Source organism: Vitis vinifera, chromosome 4, assembly GCF_030704535.1.
Source record: "Vitis vinifera cultivar Pinot Noir 40024 chromosome 4, ASM3070453v1".
Classification (NCBI taxonomy): domain Eukaryota; kingdom Viridiplantae; phylum Streptophyta; class Magnoliopsida; order Vitales; family Vitaceae; genus Vitis; species Vitis vinifera.
Genome location: NC_081808.1, coordinates 25398162 through 25414937, shown reverse-complemented (window position 1 = coordinate 25414937; position 16776 = coordinate 25398162). Strand labels below are relative to the sequence as shown.

General features: G+C 36.7%; 1 protein-coding gene across 4 annotated transcripts in view; it reads left to right on the top strand.

Annotated features, from left to right (window-relative positions):
• The first annotated feature begins 3308 nt into the window (after nucleotides 1–3308).
• LOC100246530 (DNA polymerase delta catalytic subunit) overlaps nucleotides 3309–16776 on the top strand; it is a 65881-nt gene continuing 52413 nt past the window's right edge. For all 4 annotated transcript variants that reach the window (XM_010651045.3, XM_002264349.4, XM_059736546.1 and 1 more), the window contains exons 1-11: nucleotides 3309–3679; nucleotides 3783–3893; nucleotides 4706–4812; nucleotides 4939–5098; nucleotides 5447–5642; nucleotides 5762–5897; nucleotides 6017–6154; nucleotides 7637–7714; nucleotides 7962–8053; nucleotides 15385–15451; nucleotides 15565–15636. In XM_010651045.3, the coding sequence (XP_010649347.1) occupies nucleotides 3418–3679; nucleotides 3783–3893; nucleotides 4706–4812; nucleotides 4939–5098; nucleotides 5447–5642; nucleotides 5762–5897; nucleotides 6017–6154; nucleotides 7637–7714; nucleotides 7962–8053; nucleotides 15385–15451; nucleotides 15565–15636 (1419 nt within the window). In that variant the 5' untranslated portion in view covers nucleotides 3309–3417. The remainder of the gene's footprint in view (nucleotides 3680–3782; nucleotides 3894–4705; nucleotides 4813–4938; nucleotides 5099–5446; nucleotides 5643–5761; nucleotides 5898–6016; nucleotides 6155–7636; nucleotides 7715–7961; nucleotides 8054–15384; nucleotides 15452–15564; nucleotides 15637–16776) is intronic.

The window sequence follows — 16776 nt, the reverse complement described above, 5'->3', positions numbered from 1 at the left end:
GGATGGTGGAACATAAAAAGTGATGGAAACCCTAACCCCTGAGGGATATTTATAGGGTTCCTAATTGGGTTTAAGTGACTAGAGTGCATATGAGCTTATGTCACTTAATCTAGCTCAAATCAAGTCATAATTGATTAATTAATCCAATTGGGCCTACTAATTAATTAATTAGCCTAATCTAGAAACTTTGTTCACTTACCCCTATGCAACCTTACATAATTATCAAAACTCCCTTATGCACAAAAGTTAACCTATAGTCAATTCAACCCTTATAACCCGTACCAACAAGGTATATGAGCTTAGAACAGGGACCATTGGGACCCATAGGAATATTGACTCCTCAAAATCCAATTCTAAAATTAATTCAACATCTCATTATAGAGAATTAACTTAACTCCAATATCCTATGTGAATAACAATGAGACACTATGTGCTTGGGTCCGTGACTCGCTATCTATTGGGTTCAGTCTCCTCAAGAACTAGTGTTTGTAGAATAACAAGGTGAAAATTATCAACCTTTCAAGACTACCTCTACCATCCTTGAGTTACAAATCCTTTTATTGTGTGTTTAACTAACTTATCTTAACTCTCAAATAACCTATGTCAAGTTCCACTTAAGAAACTACTATGACAATAGTTTTATAAACACATCTCCTTAGGATCATTCAAGGGGACACTGTGTCTTAATCTCATGAGATATCACGATGTCTCGATTGAGAATACCTATTACTATTGGTTTTCATCAACAATGACCCAATTCATAGTGAATATATGATAAACTTACGATCTTACTCATAGGTCAAAGTTACTACTAACTGTAACACAAACTCAATATTTTCTCAAGATTGAAAGACAACACAATGAAGTAGCTTGACGAGGTCATGACTACTTGATAGCCTTAACTCATGACTCACCATAAATCTTGTCTAATGTGTAACCATACATATTAGTGCACTCACCATGGGAAAACCATTCCGACAACCAAAACCAACCAAAACCTAGACCCACGAACCGACTATGAACAAGTCATCTATTTTCAAGGAAATCGTGACTTGGATATTTCACATAACTCTTAATGCATCAAAGTCAAATACAATGCAAAAGATGTAAGTCAGAATGCTTATAAAAGTGTAATGCATAAAACAATGATAGATAAAAGTAAAGTTACAATATCATTAAATAAATAATGAATTTCAAATTTGTTACATCATGTCATGCTTTTAAGGACTTTATCCTAACATGAGTTTCCCAACAATCATAATAGAGAATTAAAGAACAAAGAAGGTGTTGGGATAGAGTCTTTAAAAGCAAGATATAGAGTAACAAAGTTATAACTGAGTTTCCATTATTATACCCATTAGTTGCATTAAATTTTATTTGAGAACTCTAGTTTACATCACTTGCATTATACATGATTTAGGTGCATTGGGAGTTATATGGAAGATTCAAGTCGTGAATTCATTTCAAGTTAATGAGTAGTTCACAACTGATTCATGGACTTAGGAAATTCGTTTAAGGTTGTAGTATACCACTTTCTAATTAGAGGGTGGACTTATCTTGACCATCATAGATGATTTTCTTATAGTGAGTGTACTAGTGTGTATGATTATACATTGGACAAAACCTATGGTAAATCATAACATTGACTATCGAGTATTTATGATTTCACTATGATGTTATGTTACATGGTCTCTCAACCTTAAAACAATATTAAGTTAATGTCAAGGTATTTATTGACTTTAATGTACAAGTAAAATTATAAGATGATCATATATTCTTTATAAATTGGGTCACTATTGATTAAGATACGTGATAATAGGTATTTTCGAGATAGACACCATGATATTTCATAGGTTTGAAATAGTGTATCCCCTTGAGTGATCTTAAGGACTTATGATTATGAAATTTATGGCTTTTGTAGTAATTATTTTAGTGGAATCTAACATATGCTCTTGGTGAGCTAAAGTATGTTAGATGATCATATAATAGGATGATTTGAAACTTAAGGATCGTAGAGATAATATTGAAAGGTTGATAACATCTATTTCATTAAATTATGGATACCAGTTCATAGGGAGTTTACACGTAGTGTATAGTATATCATAGATCACATGAATGGATTAAATTATATTTAATTAATTATTATCTCGATGTAATGACAAAATACTGTAGTTTAGTTGACTCTCTTTAGTGGAATGCCGAGTCAACTTAAAAAATGAATTATGAGAAAGCTAATAATATAACCCTAAAAATTTGATGATAATACAAGTAAACAACATTTTGCTTATAATTGTTAACTAATAAATTTTGTGAGATTATATTTGCATCCATCAAAACTCTCATTGCATCCACCATTTTAATGATGAAATCCCTAAACTACCATATTCTTTTTCTTTCATTCATTATCTTCTAATTTCTCCATAACATTGACAAAATATATCCGAAAAGTAGTGTTTCTCATTAATGGACAAACAAATAATCATCTCTAATGATGGTACAAGTGCATGAATATATCTATTATAATATTTTTTGCATTTCTTTTTACATTTTTTGAGTTGGAAGAAGGGGTATTGCAAATGGTGTTCGGTATTGTAGGTTTACATGTTTAATAAATGTCCAACACTACACTTTCAGACATATTTAGAATGTTCAAAATTGTATATTTGAACAGTCTTATAACATCCAAAACTATATATCTAGACACCATATCTATCAAATAATTGAACTACGTCCAACCTTATGCATTTGGACGTTTCTATTATGTCCAACCTTCCAATTTCAAACATTTCCTCATTATTCGGACTTCCAAGTCTAGATCTTTCTTACTTTTAAATCATTTTTAAATTATTCATAATTGTTTTTTAATTATTTTTACAATAAGTTTTTTTAGTCAAAACTTACATAAATAACAAACTTTACAAGATATTCGTGTGGATTCAAACAAAATGTGTAAAAAAATTACAAATGACTATGAACGTGCTTTAAATACTGTTTTATTATCAAATGAGTTCCATATAAAATTATTTTCTCATAGGGTTAATGGTTGAGAGGAAATAGATGCAGAGCAAAAGGAAGAAAAACATGGGTTTGTGGGGAAAAATGAAAAGAGTATTTTGAGTATTTTTAAAATTGGAGGGGAGATGTGAAAATAAGTTTTTAATTTTTAAGTAAACGAGTAAATACGTGATGCAAAAAGAGTTTTGGTGGATACCAATATAAATTTTTAATCAATTTTTTTTCTTATTTCTTAATAAATAACAATAATAATAATAATAATTTCTCTTGTACCACCAAAAAGGTCAGTGACATGCACGTGACGCACCAGATCACAAAATCACTCCAAAAACTGGCGGGAATCCAGTGTTCCCCTCCCTCTCTCCCTCCACTCTCACTCCGCACTCTTCCATCCACCCAGCCATGCCTGCCACCACAGCCACCAAGAAACGCCCTCAGCCGCCGCAGCCGTCTCCATCGCAGCCTCAGCCCAAGCACCAAGCATCATCCTCACCCTTGGCGGAAGAAGACCTCGACGAGGACGTTTTCCTCGAAGAAACCCTCATCCTCGAGGATGAGCACATCCTCCGCGACATCGAGGACCGCCGGGCCCTTGCCTCGCGCCTCTCAAAGTGGGCTCGTCCCCCTCTCTCCTCAGCCTACCTATCTTCGTCCCAGAGCATCGGTATCCTCTCAACCTCATGCTTTTCATTTAATTTCTAGGGTTTCTTCTTACATGTTAGTTTATGTATTCCTTCTTCTTCTTTTTTCTTGGTTTTGTTTTGTAGTTTTTCAGCAGCTGGAGATCGATTATGTGATCGGGGAGAGTCACAAGGAGCTTATGCCCAATTCGTCTGGCTCCGCGGCAATTATCCGGATCTTTGGGGTCACCAGGGAAGGTTAGTCGGAATGAGTAAAGGAAAATTGAAATTTTCACAGCGAACAAACAGAAAGTAGTTTTCGTCTCTCATTTAATTCTTATTACGATTGGTCATATTCTTTTCTCCATTTCCCGGTAGTCTATCAGTGTTGCTGGGGGTCTTAACTTATTTAAATTACTGAATTTGGAACTAGAATTTGCAGTTCTAGTGTCTAATTTCTTCATAGTTCACGTAATTTGTCATGATTTTATCTGATTTTATCAGCATACGATATACCTTTTCCATGGTTTTTTGGAGCCTGAATTTCAGTATCTATATAGATATACAGTTCATCCACTTTTTACAAAGCATGGTCAAATTTTGAATAACCTTCTCTCAGGATGCTGATTTTTTCTCAACTCTCTAGTCGTTTGTGGCATGGAAAGTAATCAAATAGTTGTATCAGACTCAGCCTATGGAAAGTTAGTTGTTCCATAGGGTCCTCAAAAGTGAAAAAACTAATATTCAAACTAGTTGTTCCATAGACTCAGCCCATGGCATTTGGAAACTGTTTGTTATGATCTGTACCTCCATAAAAGTACTTAGATGCATTATGGTAGCATTACGATAAAACTATCATAAGCTTTTCTGATAATTATAAATCCACAACAAGATATCTTTTGTGTATCACTCTTTTGGAGGATATTTAAATAATGGGCATTGTGGTACTACTTTGTTTGGTATCTAGGAGTTTGAAAACAATTATGCCACAGTTATTTTAGGAATATAATGACGCTCTTGGGACTATGCTCCATGGGAATTAAAGAATTTCTGTATTGTTTATTGGTTAGGACATAGTGTTTGCTGCAATGTTCATGGATTTGAGCCATATTTCTACATCAGCTGTCCTCCAGGAATGGGACCCGACGATATCTCTCGTTTTCATCAGGTTCTCGAGGTATGTTTGGTTTACTATTTGATCAATATGTGTTTTTGTGGATTCGAGCCTGCCTGAGGTGAAATGTTATTTTTTAATTTAGTTGCTTTGTTCACTATAATATAATTGGGTTTTATGGTGCATCAGGGGAGGATGAGGGAGGTCAATAGGAACAGTAGGGTTCCCAAATTTGTCCGACGTATTGAAATGGTGCAGAAAAGGAGCATTATGTATTATCAGCTGCAGAGTTCCCACCCTTTCCTTAAAATTGTTGTTGCATTGCCAACAATGGTTACCAGCTGCCGTGGTAAAAACCTAAGATTTATTAACCGCTGTTCACCCACCCTACCATCCAATAAGATGTGTTCTGTACATTTAAGTAACTATATTCAAGGAAACATATTTATTTTTATCATAATATTTATGGTGGTTTTCCACTTAATCCATTTTTCTGTTCCACATTATGTAATATTATGCTTTTGTAATTTTCTTTTGATATACATGATCACATTTGCCTATTTTCTAATTCTTGTATCAGGAGGTCTGATCTTAATAAGTTTATTTTACTTTTCTTCTCTAACAAACTTCATTCTTAATTATAACAAAACTTATATTTTCTTACTTCACTTTCAACATTTTCTTATAAAAATGACAGGTATTCTTGACAGAGGCATACAAATTGAAGGTTTTGGCATGAAGAATTTTGTGACATATGAAAGCAATGTTCTTTTTGCTCTCCGTTTCATGGTTGATTGCAACATTGTTGGAGGAAATTGGATAGAAGTTCCTGCTGGAAAATATAAGAAAACAGCAAAGAACCTGTCTTATTGCCAGTTAGAGTTTGATTGCTTGTATCCTCATGCATGAGAGGGCATGATATCTCCCCTTTAATAGATGCTTCCTGAAAGCCTTATTCAACTTGATTCTATTCTCCTCTGGAGATATTTGTTTCCTTAACAACTATTCTTAGGTACTCAGAGTTGACCAGCCATATCCCAGAAGGTGAATTCTCAAAAATGGCTCCGTTCCGCATATTGAGTTTTGACATTGAGTGTGCTGGTCGTAAAGGCCATTTTCCTGAGCCAACCCATGATCCTGTTATCCAGGTTTAATACTTAATTCCTTACCATCGTTATTTAAATAAAAATTTGTTGCCATGTGGTAGTGATTTTGTTTCTCTTTTTTTTTTTTTTTTGTGTAAATAATAATAGTTATTTCTTTCTAGGTGGCCAATCTTGTTACTTTGCAAGGAGAGGATCAGCCATTTGTCCGTAATGTTATGACCCTTAAGTCATGTTCGCCAATAGTTGGTGTCGATGTGATGTCATTTGAAACAGAAAGAGAAGTCTTGCTAGCTTGGAGGGTATCTTTTCTGTCATGATAGTATTTCTATTTTACCTTACAAAAATGTGCCCCCTTACTATTTGAGGCATGTGCACTATTAGAAGTAAAATTTTTACTTCATTTGCATAAGTACAATTTATGTTCAAGAAGAATTATACGTTGTTTAACAATCTATTTACCCATTGGTTTTTTATGTTGTTAAAGATTTCTACTTTTCAAGAAAATAGCAACAACCTGAAATTTTCCATTCCTCTCAACTTTGCATCTTATTTTATTTTTAGTTTGGATTTGTTTTCTTGTTTTTGATAAGATTTTGAATATTTTGAAAAGATATTTCATCCTTTGTTGCACTCTATAATTAATTCCAATGGATTTATTATTTCTGATAGAATTTTCTTAAATGGTTGGATAAATAATAAATTGTTACTAAAGGAAAATGTATGAGGGAAAGCAAGAATGGGAAAATCTAAAAGTCAACTGAACTCGGCAAAGCCTTATATCCAAACCACTAAAGGCCTGCCACATAAAGCATTTTCATCATTCCACTATGCCTAAGATGTTGTTTCTTAGCCTCAATTCATGTTAATCTACTATTATTCTTGTTTTGGAGCCTTCCACCTTTGAATAAATGGTTCCTTCTTACAGATGCTGTTATTGGTCATTATTGTATTTCAAAACCTTAGCATGTTTTGATCCTTTTCAAAGCCTTATTATTGTTATTGTTGTATTTCAAAACCTTATTATTATTATTATGGGTACATGGAATTGAACTTGGAACCTTTCCTTTTCCCCCCCAACCACTTGCCTCTTGAGCTAGACTCACTCTCTCATATTTGATAAGTTGTTTCTATTTTTTTTGTTTATCTTTCCTGTGTTGTTGCTCATTTATTAAATTTTTCATTGCAAACATAAAGCTAAATGTTTCCAAATGGTGGTATCTCTAAATGCTCACAAATTCATTATTTTTTATTTTATTTTTTCTCGTTTCATATGAAAAATTACTTTACTGTTGGATATTAGTTGGGTTAACCTTTCAATTGATATATAAAATCTCAAGCTGTCAATGCAGCCTTTGGTTTTTATTTAAGTATATGGGACCAAATAATTTCAAAATATTCATTATTTAAGTACATGATATCTTGCTCTTTTCTATTCTATTGTCTTGCTCATGATGCACTTATCAACAGAAGTGCACTTCCTCATGTTGTGAATTTGTGATAAAGAGATAATGGATTCATTACATAGTCTTGTGGCAGTTGTGGTTGCTTTCAGTACTTTCCCTTTCGATTCATCCAAGGAGTTTGAACGATAGAAACTTCTATGTTCTCCTTGGATGCATACAAAGGAGAATATAGTAATGCATAATAGGACATCATAGATTCATGGTCCTGTTCTATTGGAGCAAAACTGCTAAAAAACAAAACTAACTTCATGTGGTGACATAATCTAATCCTTATTTTTGCACATGCTTCTAATCTTGATTGGTAGAGTTTGTTTGTAGGACTTTATCCGTGAAGTGGACCCTGATATTATAATTGGATATAACATCTGCAAATTTGATTTGCCATATCTCATTGAGGTAATTGAACTTCCTCTTATTTGCAAAGTGTCGTCATATTCAAATCTTTCAATTTTATTTTTAATAACATTCTAATATTACTGTAATTATTATTAGAATATATATGAATATGTGTGTGTGTGTGTATTTGTTAATACTTACACTAAGATTTCCTTTCTTAAGTTTATGAGTTAGAACTGCCCAATACTTGTGTTTGTGATAATAGCTAGATATAAGCTAATTTACTGCACGTGCTTCTGGTTCACAGAGAGCTTCGGTCCTCGGAATAGCAGAATTTCCAATACTTGGCCGCATCAGGAATAGTCGGGTCCGTGTCAAAGATACCACTTTTTCTTCAAGGTTGTGCATTACTATTGTTGTTGTTATTATTATCTTTTAGGGGACTGCTATTATTATTTGTATCATTATTATTCCTATAAAAAATTGCTCTGTTTACCTATTAAAGAAAAAAAAATTATTATTGTTGTTGTTGCTTTTTAAGGGACTGCTATTATTGTTAGTATCACTAATATTGTTATCATGTTCATTATTGTTATCATTTTCACCATTAGTATAATTATCAGAGGACTGCCATATCCTATAAATGTTTTTCTTCATGTCCTAGTTAACTTGTTTTCATGCCATGCTTAGAATTGCTAGCACAAATAGGGTTTACACTATTATCATTGTTATTATTTTTGGTGTTAGTGTTTAGTTTTTTTTTTTTTTTTGATAGGTGGTGTTAGTGTTTAGTATTCTTAAGTCATGTGTTCTCCCTTTCTTCTTCACTGAGGATAGTTGTATTGAACTAAATAAAATGAAAGATTTGAAAGTCTGATTATATAAAAAAGGGTAGTAGAGAGGAGGAAGTTTGTTCTCTATCTTGAGGATGAGAGGAGGAAAAAGTTGGTTTGCTGTTGAGTCCAAATTCTTCAAAATCTCGTTAGAGGAGGTTAGGGGTAAGCTATCGGGGAGAATTGTGGAGAGAAGTAGTTTCTTTTCTTCTTGGATCAGGTTCGGGAAGTCTAGTTTGCATAATCTATTGGATGGAGTGAAAGCTTATTGCAGGGATGAAGTTGGAAAGTGGTGTAGCAAAGTTTGGGTGGAAAATGGTGGAGAGTTCAGATTGGAGCGCCATTAAGACAAGGCTGGCAGATTCATTCATGGCATGGTAAAATTAGTGGAGGCTAAGAGATTTTCTCTGTGTTTTCTTGAAGGAAGGGGTCTACCTGGGGGGTGGTTGGTTTTGGCGGAAAAGCTTCGCCACCTTGGGGTTGATTCCCTCTCTGTGGTTGGGGCGGCTCCTCTCTCTTTCAACTCTAGGACTATGGAAGATGGGGGTAGCTCGAATGATGGGTCGAAAGGCTCGTTTGCGAATACAGTTAGGAAGGCTCATGGTAGATTGGGTGAAGCTATTTGGATTTAGGTGGGGTGTGTGGAGGTTCAAAAGAGAAAGGCACAACTGAGGAGATGTTTGGCGGGGAGGTGGAGTGAGGGCTTTACCCTTGTCCCAAATTTGAGCTCTTTATATAGTTGGGTGGACTTTAATTGGCCCCTGAAGAGGGGAGTAAGGATTTCTCAATTTGGGGAAGCTTTTTTGCTGTTTGACTTTGAGGTTATTTATGATGTTGAGAGAGTGTTTTTAAGGGGTGTTTGGAAGTTTAAGGATAGGGTGTTAAGCTTGGATTGGTGGAGCCCTGAGGTAGGGTGCTACCAAAAAGAGGTTCATGCAGAGGAGGTGTGGGTTAGAGTGGTGGGGCTTCCTTTGCACCTCTGGTATAGAGGGACATTAAAAAAGATAGGTGATTCTTGCGGGGGCTTTGTAACAATGGATGAGGTTACTGCTAGTGGTTAGCGAATGCAGTGGGCTAGAGTTCTGGTGTGTTCAAATGGGTGCGCAACGTCGAGGACTTTGTAGATTGTTGAAGGCTTGGTAGGTTATGCAATACAACTATAGTGGTAAGTCCCACCATGGCTTTCTCATGTGGAACTCAAAGGCGAAACCAATGGATGGAAGGAAAGGGATGAGGGTGAAGGCCAGTCACATGCTGATGAGGGCGTGAGGAGGCAAAGTTTGAATTTGCAAAAGGAGGCTGTGGATGTGTCATCACCTGGTGGTAGGGGTAGATTGGTAGGTATGGTGTTGGCTATAATGCTAGGGATGGTAGGACTAGATGTTGACATGGGAGGGGTTTGGGTAGTTGGTGAGAACTGTGTGGTGGCGTAGGGGGTGGATTACCCCTGTGTGGAAAGTCCTTTCTTTGGTGTGGAGTCAGGCCTTAACAAGTTGAAAGATGTTAATGAGCCTGAGTTCGTGGAGGCCAAATCCAGTCAAAGCCCAATTCTTTTAGTGAATGGGCCAAGCAATCTAGGCCCGCCTTGTGTAGGCCTTTCCTCTTGGGATTGGGATGGCTCTAAAAAGGGGAAAAGGGCTTTCTTGTGTTTTAGAGATGCAGAGGGCGGCTTTGGTGCAAACGTCGATGGTGACGGGGTGGTTTCTCCCCCAAGACAAGTCTTTTCGTTGCCAATTTCTCTCCGATTGACGATTGATGAAGCCCTTTTGGAGGAAGGGGTGAGTTATCCATGTCAGACTCCTCTTTCTACTCCTTTAGGTTTTAGGGCTTTCTCTTCTTCTCCTTCTTTGTTGGGTGGATGCGACGCGGGGTGCTTGGAGGTGGCCTCGTCGTCCAGTCGTCAGTCGGTGGAGGCTAGGGGGAAGGGTCCGCTTGTGGAGTTGGGCCTGTTGAAGATGACTTTGGATGATGGGAGTCTATTGGAGGTTTCGATACTCAAAGGAAAGGAAGGCATAGCTAGAGAGGTCAAGACGAGCTTTGATAAGGGAAGGGACTGTGCCCTAGGTAAAAATGATGGCACAATAGAAGAGACAGGGTTGTTCAACAAGTTGGCTACCTTTTGTAAATTCTTGGGTATGCCAACAAAGTGCTTTGAGGAGGAGATTTCTCCTTGATAGAATCAAGGGGGTAAAAAACACAGCAAGAGAAAAAATAAATCTGCTAGTTCTTGTTTTGAAAGAGAGCTTAAGAAATTAGAGTGGTTGGTGAACTACAAGGGGCTAGATATAGAATGTGGTAGGGGTAGAGAATGTTGGGCGTTATCTACAGTTGTCTCATGAAGTTAAGAATTCTATCTTGGAACGTAAGAGGGGTCAATGATAGTAATAAAAGGATGATTTTAAAGTCTTTCATTAAAACACAAAAGGTAGGTTTGGTCTGCCTTAAGGAAACCAAAATCCAAGAAATGTCCATGGGGGTGGTTCGCAGTCTAGGAACAGAAAGATTCTTAGAGTGGGGGGTAGTGAATGATAGGGGGGTAGTAGGAGGGATTCTAGTCTTTTGGGATAACAGAGTGCTAGAGCCAGTGGGCATGGAATTGGGGTTGTATTCAATCTCTTGTCGTTTTAAGAGTTGTGATGATGGTTTTGTCGAGATTTTTACGAGGGTGTATGACCCTACCCTTGGGAGTGTTATAGAGGACTTTTGGGATGAATTGGGGGCAATTAGGGGCTTGTGGAGTGATTTGTGGTGTATTGGAGGAAACTTTAATGTTGTGAGACTTCTAGGTGAACGTTTTGGTGCCTTCAAACTATCTTCGACAATGAGAAAATTTACAAAGGTCAGTGATGATCTCCAATCGAGGGATCTTCCTTTGCTTGGGGGGTCTTTTACTTGGAGTGGGGGTTTGAATAATCAAGCCCATTCGAGGTTAGATTGCTTCTTGGTATTTGAGGGATGGGAAGGCCATTTTAGTTGTGTGTTGCAATGTATCTTGCCTAGACCCGTGTTAGACCATTGCACGATTCTGTTGGATGTGGGTGAGATGTGGAGGGGTTCTTCTCCCTTTAGGTTTGAGAATATGTGATTGAAGGAGGAGGGTTTCAAGGACCTAGTGAAGTCTTGGTGGTTGGGGCTCAGTTTTAGGGGATCCTCTAGTTTCATTCTAGTAGAAAAGTTGAAAAAACTAAAAGGCTTTTTGAAGAGTTGGAACATTGAGGTGTTCGACAATGTGGTTGTTAGAAAGAATTTGGCCCTTGCACAAGTGGGCTTTTGGGATTCTAAGGAGTTACTAGGGACTTTATCTGTTGAGAGGCATCAAGGGTAGAATTTTAGAAATGGGCTCTTATGGAGGAAATAAGTTGAAGATAGAAGTCAAGTGAAGTTTGATTGAAGGAGGGTGATAGAAATACTCAATTTTTTTTTTTCACAAAATGGCAAATGCACATAGGGGAATTTTTTTGGCTAAGGTCAAGATTAATGGGGTTTGGTTTACAAAGGAGGCTGATATCAAAGTGGGAATTGTCCAGGATTTCCAAGCCCTTTTGACAAAATCTAAGGAATGGCGCCCTAGTATAAGTGGCATGGACTTCGAAGCCTTAAATAGGCAAGATGCAGTGAAGTTGGAGGAACCTTTTACTGAGAAAGAGGTGTTCAATACATTGTTGGCTCTCTTAATGGGGACAAAGCTCCAGGGCCGGACGGTTTTTCAATGGCATTTTGGTAGTGCTGTTGGGATGTTGTTAAGGAAAAGTGGGATTCTTTAGGGATTTTCATGATCAGGGTAGATTTGTAAAAAACCTTAATGCTACTTTTCTAGTGTTGGTGCCCAAGAAAGGAGAGGCTGAAGATCTTAGGGATTTCAGGCCTATAAGTTTAGTGGGTAGCCTGAATAAGTTATTGGCTAAAGTGTTGGCTAATAGGCTTAAAAAGATGATCAATAAAATGGTCTCCAATTTTCAGAACGCCTTTGTGGAAGGTAGGCAAATCCTTGATGCTATACTAATAGCAAATGAAGTAATTGACTCGATGCTAAAAAGTAATAGGTCTGGGGTACTGTGCAAACTGGATATTGAGAAGATGTATGATCATGTCAATTGAGATTTTTTACTTGTGGTCTTGGAAAAAATGGGTTTTGGCTAGAGGTGGATTAGTCAGTGCATTTCTTCTCCAAGTGTCTTGATTATAGTGAATGGTACCCCTTTAGGTTTCTTCCAAAACTTTAGGGGATTTAAGGTAGGGGGATTCACTTTCTTTGTATTTGTTTGTGCTTGCTATGGAGACGCTTAGTTGTCTCCTTAGAAGGGCAAGAGAAGCTGGCTTTTTGACTGGTTTCAAAGTGAATGAGAGGTGGAGAGGGTTTGGAGGTTAGTCATCTACTGTTTGCAAACGATACTTTGGTGTTTTGTGAGGTCTCTCATACCCAATTGATGTACTTAAGCTGGTTGCTATGTGGTTTGAAGTCATTTTGGGTCTAAAAATTAATTTAACCAAGAGTGAGCTCATTCTGGTGGGTAGAACGGAGAACCTAGAAGAGTTGGCTCTTGTAATAGGTTGTAAAGTGGGAATGCTCTCAACCACTTATTTGGGGCTCCCACTAGGCGCCCCTTACAATTCGTTGGTGGCTTGGGATGAGATGGAAGAAAGATTCCTTAAAAGATTGACATTGTGGAAAAGACAATATATTTCCAAAGGAGGGAGACTAATGTTGATTAGAAGTACGTTATCTAGTTTGCCAATCTACTTTTTGTCTCTTTTCCGGATGCCAAGGATGGTGCGGTTAAGGTTGGAAAAATTTCAAAGGGACTTCCTTTGGGGAGGCGGGACCTTAAATAGTAAGCCTCATCTGACGAAGTGGGATATGGTTTGCTTTGATAGAAGGAAGAGGGGCCTAGATGTTAAGCGCCTTCACTCGCTTAACAAAACTCTCCTTTGTAAGTGGATTTGGCGCTTTGCTTTAGAAAGGGAAGCCTTTTGGAGACAAATCATTTATGGTAAATACGGGGAAATGGAAAGGGGTTGGTGCTCTAAGGAAGCGAGAGGTGGCTTTGGTGTTGGGTTATGGAAGACCATAAGGAAGTTGTGGGATTTAGTTAGTTGTAAATTGTCCTTTTCGGTGGGCAATGGGAAAAAGATAAAGTTTTGAAAAGATAAATGGTGCGGGGATGAGCTGTTAAATGTTTCTTTTCATTTTTTATTTGCCCTTTCTAATTCTAAAGAAGCTTGGGTGGCGGAGTTGTGGCAGCATTCTAATGAGGGGGGTGGCTGGAATCCTAACTTCTCGAGGCCTCTAAACGATTGGGAGATTGCTATTGTGAAATGCTTTTTGGCAAAACTTTAAGATAAAGTGGTAGAAAAGGGTAAAGAGGATAAAGTGTGTTGGGTTGAAACGAAGAGTGGGACTTTCTCTGTTAAATCACTTTATGCTAGCTTAGAGATAGGAAGGGTAGTGCAATTCCCTTCTAGTGTTGTGTGGAATGTGTGGGTTCCTCCTAAGGTGAGTTTTTTTGCATAGGATGCGGTTTGGGGAAAAGCTTTGACTCTTAACCAGCTTCAAAGGAGGGGGTGGTCTTTGGCCAATCGTTGTTTCCTATGTTTGTCTCATGATGAGTCAATTGACCACATCCTTTTGTATTGTGGCAAGACAAGGGTGTTGTGGGAGCTATTATTGTCTCTCTTCAGAGTTTATTAGGTGATGCAGTCCACAGTTAGAGAGACTCTGTTAGGCTAACATGGTTCCTTTGTTGGAAGAAAATAGAAAAAAGTTTGGAGGGCGACTCCTTTATACCTCTTATGGACAATTTGGAAAGAGAGAAATAGAAGATCTTTTGAGAATGTGGAACTCTCAATCCAAAGGTTGAAATACTTGTTTTTGTGTAACTTGTTAACTTGGACCAAACTGTTTATAGGTGAAAGATTGATGTCCATAGTAGATTTTATTTATTGGTTGGGGTCGGTTTGAGGGAGGAAGTAGCCTTTTGTTTTCTCTTCCTTTTTTTGATGCTTTTTGGCTGTCGTTGTATATATCGTGTGTACTTTGGTGCGTCCTTTATGACACTTTTTAATACATTTCTAATTTATTGATCAAAAATAAAAAAGGGGAATATCTAAGACACTGAAACAGATTCCAATTGACAAAGTGAATGTTTCCAGTCATGTCACATGTGTAGAAACAGAGCCTGGATTTCGGAACTAGAGTTCTAGGAATAAAAGGAATTAAGTTTCTGGAGGGTGATAAGAAGAAGATGGAGAATTTTTAATGTCAAAACAAGATTTGTATTGGCAATGAGAGAAGAATCGAATTTTGGAAACATTTTTGGTGTGATGATTCTTCCTTAAGGAACTCTTTAAATAAATTTCTGAAAATATTATGTTCCTCAAAATTTATTATTTTTACTTTTAAAAATTATTTTAAAATTTAATGATATATAAAATATATATTTTCCCGTGAACTATAAACCGGTAACTTTTCCCGTTCAATGACCGGTCTGGTTCTAAAAACATTGGTTCAAATTGAGACAATTAGATATGAGGTTTCATGGTATCTCAAACTTCTGTCTTCATTATTACTGTTGAAACTTGGAAGCCTTGTTGATGTTCTGTCACACATGCTGAGGGACTGAAGCACTTCATAATTAAAATGAATGAATTTTCAATTGTTCTATATTCCACGTGCGTACCTTTAGTTGAACTTTTGTTGATTATGTTCTTTCTTTGAAATTATATATAAAAAAAATTAGTATTTTCTAATTTTCTGGACTTCGAGTGTGATGCATCAGTAGCCCATGTGGCACTTTTTTGAAATTGATTTTTTTCTTGAAATTGCTTTGTGTACCCTTTTTTTCCTCTCAAAGTAACTTATGAGAATAGTAGGCTTATTGATACTTATGGTTATTGCAGACAGTATGGAACAAGGGAGAGTAAAGAAGTTACTGTGGAAGGGAGAGTGCAATTCGATTTGCTTCAGGTTTTGTTCATCGACCAGTTTTACTTAGGTTATTTCCTAACATGGTTTATGAGAAATGTATTCATTGAGATAAAATGACAAATAATTATTCAATTGTCTTTCTTTTCTTGCAGGTTATGCAACGGGATTATAAATTAAGTTCTTATTCACTGAATTCTGTGTCTGCACACTTTCTTTCTGAGCAGGTTAGATCAAGGCTTCTCTTTTGATATTCTGTCATATCAATTTTTTTTAACATTTATATCCTGGAACATTTTTGAAGGATTTGAGTAATATCTTTGATGAGAAGAACAATGCAAAACTTCCCTGTATTAAAATTGTTTCTTATGGGAAAGAGAGAACCCCATACATCTTAGTTGGGTCAGTCATCAAACTTCACATTTCAATACAGAAGTCCTAGTTGCAATCATTAGCAAACTTTTGTGAGTTATTATAATAATCTGAAATGCTTACTTGGTGTTACTTTGTGTTCCATTTCCTTATGTGGTGTATGCTTGCTTTGTATTTCAAACATGTTATATGGAAAGCTATACTTGATCAAGCTTACATACAACCTTTTTCCTTGTGTTGTTTAGTTAATATCATATCACTAGGAGTTCAAGACTCACCAGCATGATTTTTACTGTTTTTTTTTTTTTTTCCTTTCTTCATTCATTATTGGGTCAATAATAAGAATCAAACCCTATATCTACCTCTCACCCTTGGGTGTCTTTAGCACCATGCTATGATGCATTTGGGCACTAGGTTTTTGTATTTCAAACATGTTATATGGAAAGCTGTACTTGATCAAGCTTACACAACCTTTTTCCTTGTGTTGTTTAGTTTATATCATATCACTAGAAGTTCAAGCCTTACCAGTGAGATTTTTACTGTCTTTTTTTTTTTTTCCCCTTTTTCCTTTCTTCATTCATTTTGGGTCAATAATAAGAATCAAACACTATATCTACCTTGCCCTTAGGTGTCTTTAGCACCATGCTATGATGCATTTGGGCACTAGATTAATGGGCATTTTTCAGTAAGCTCTGGATTTCATACATCTTGTGAACCTCAGTTCACTCCCACTTAATGTTTATTCGATGGGCTGGCCTTGTGAACTTATCCTTACATTGATGTCATGCTCATTCCATTTTCAAGGGCAAGGTTGGTTTGGAATCCCACTGTTTCCAGTTCTTTTTTCCACCTTTTGTTTCTGTGGAAAGCTTGCCTTTTGGCTTACTTGTACATTTTTGGATGTAATTCCCAATTACAGTATAGAATTACCTCTTCTCAGTTTCATCCTAGTGCAGATGCATTTATTTGAGAATTGAGATATTTCATGTTAAAAG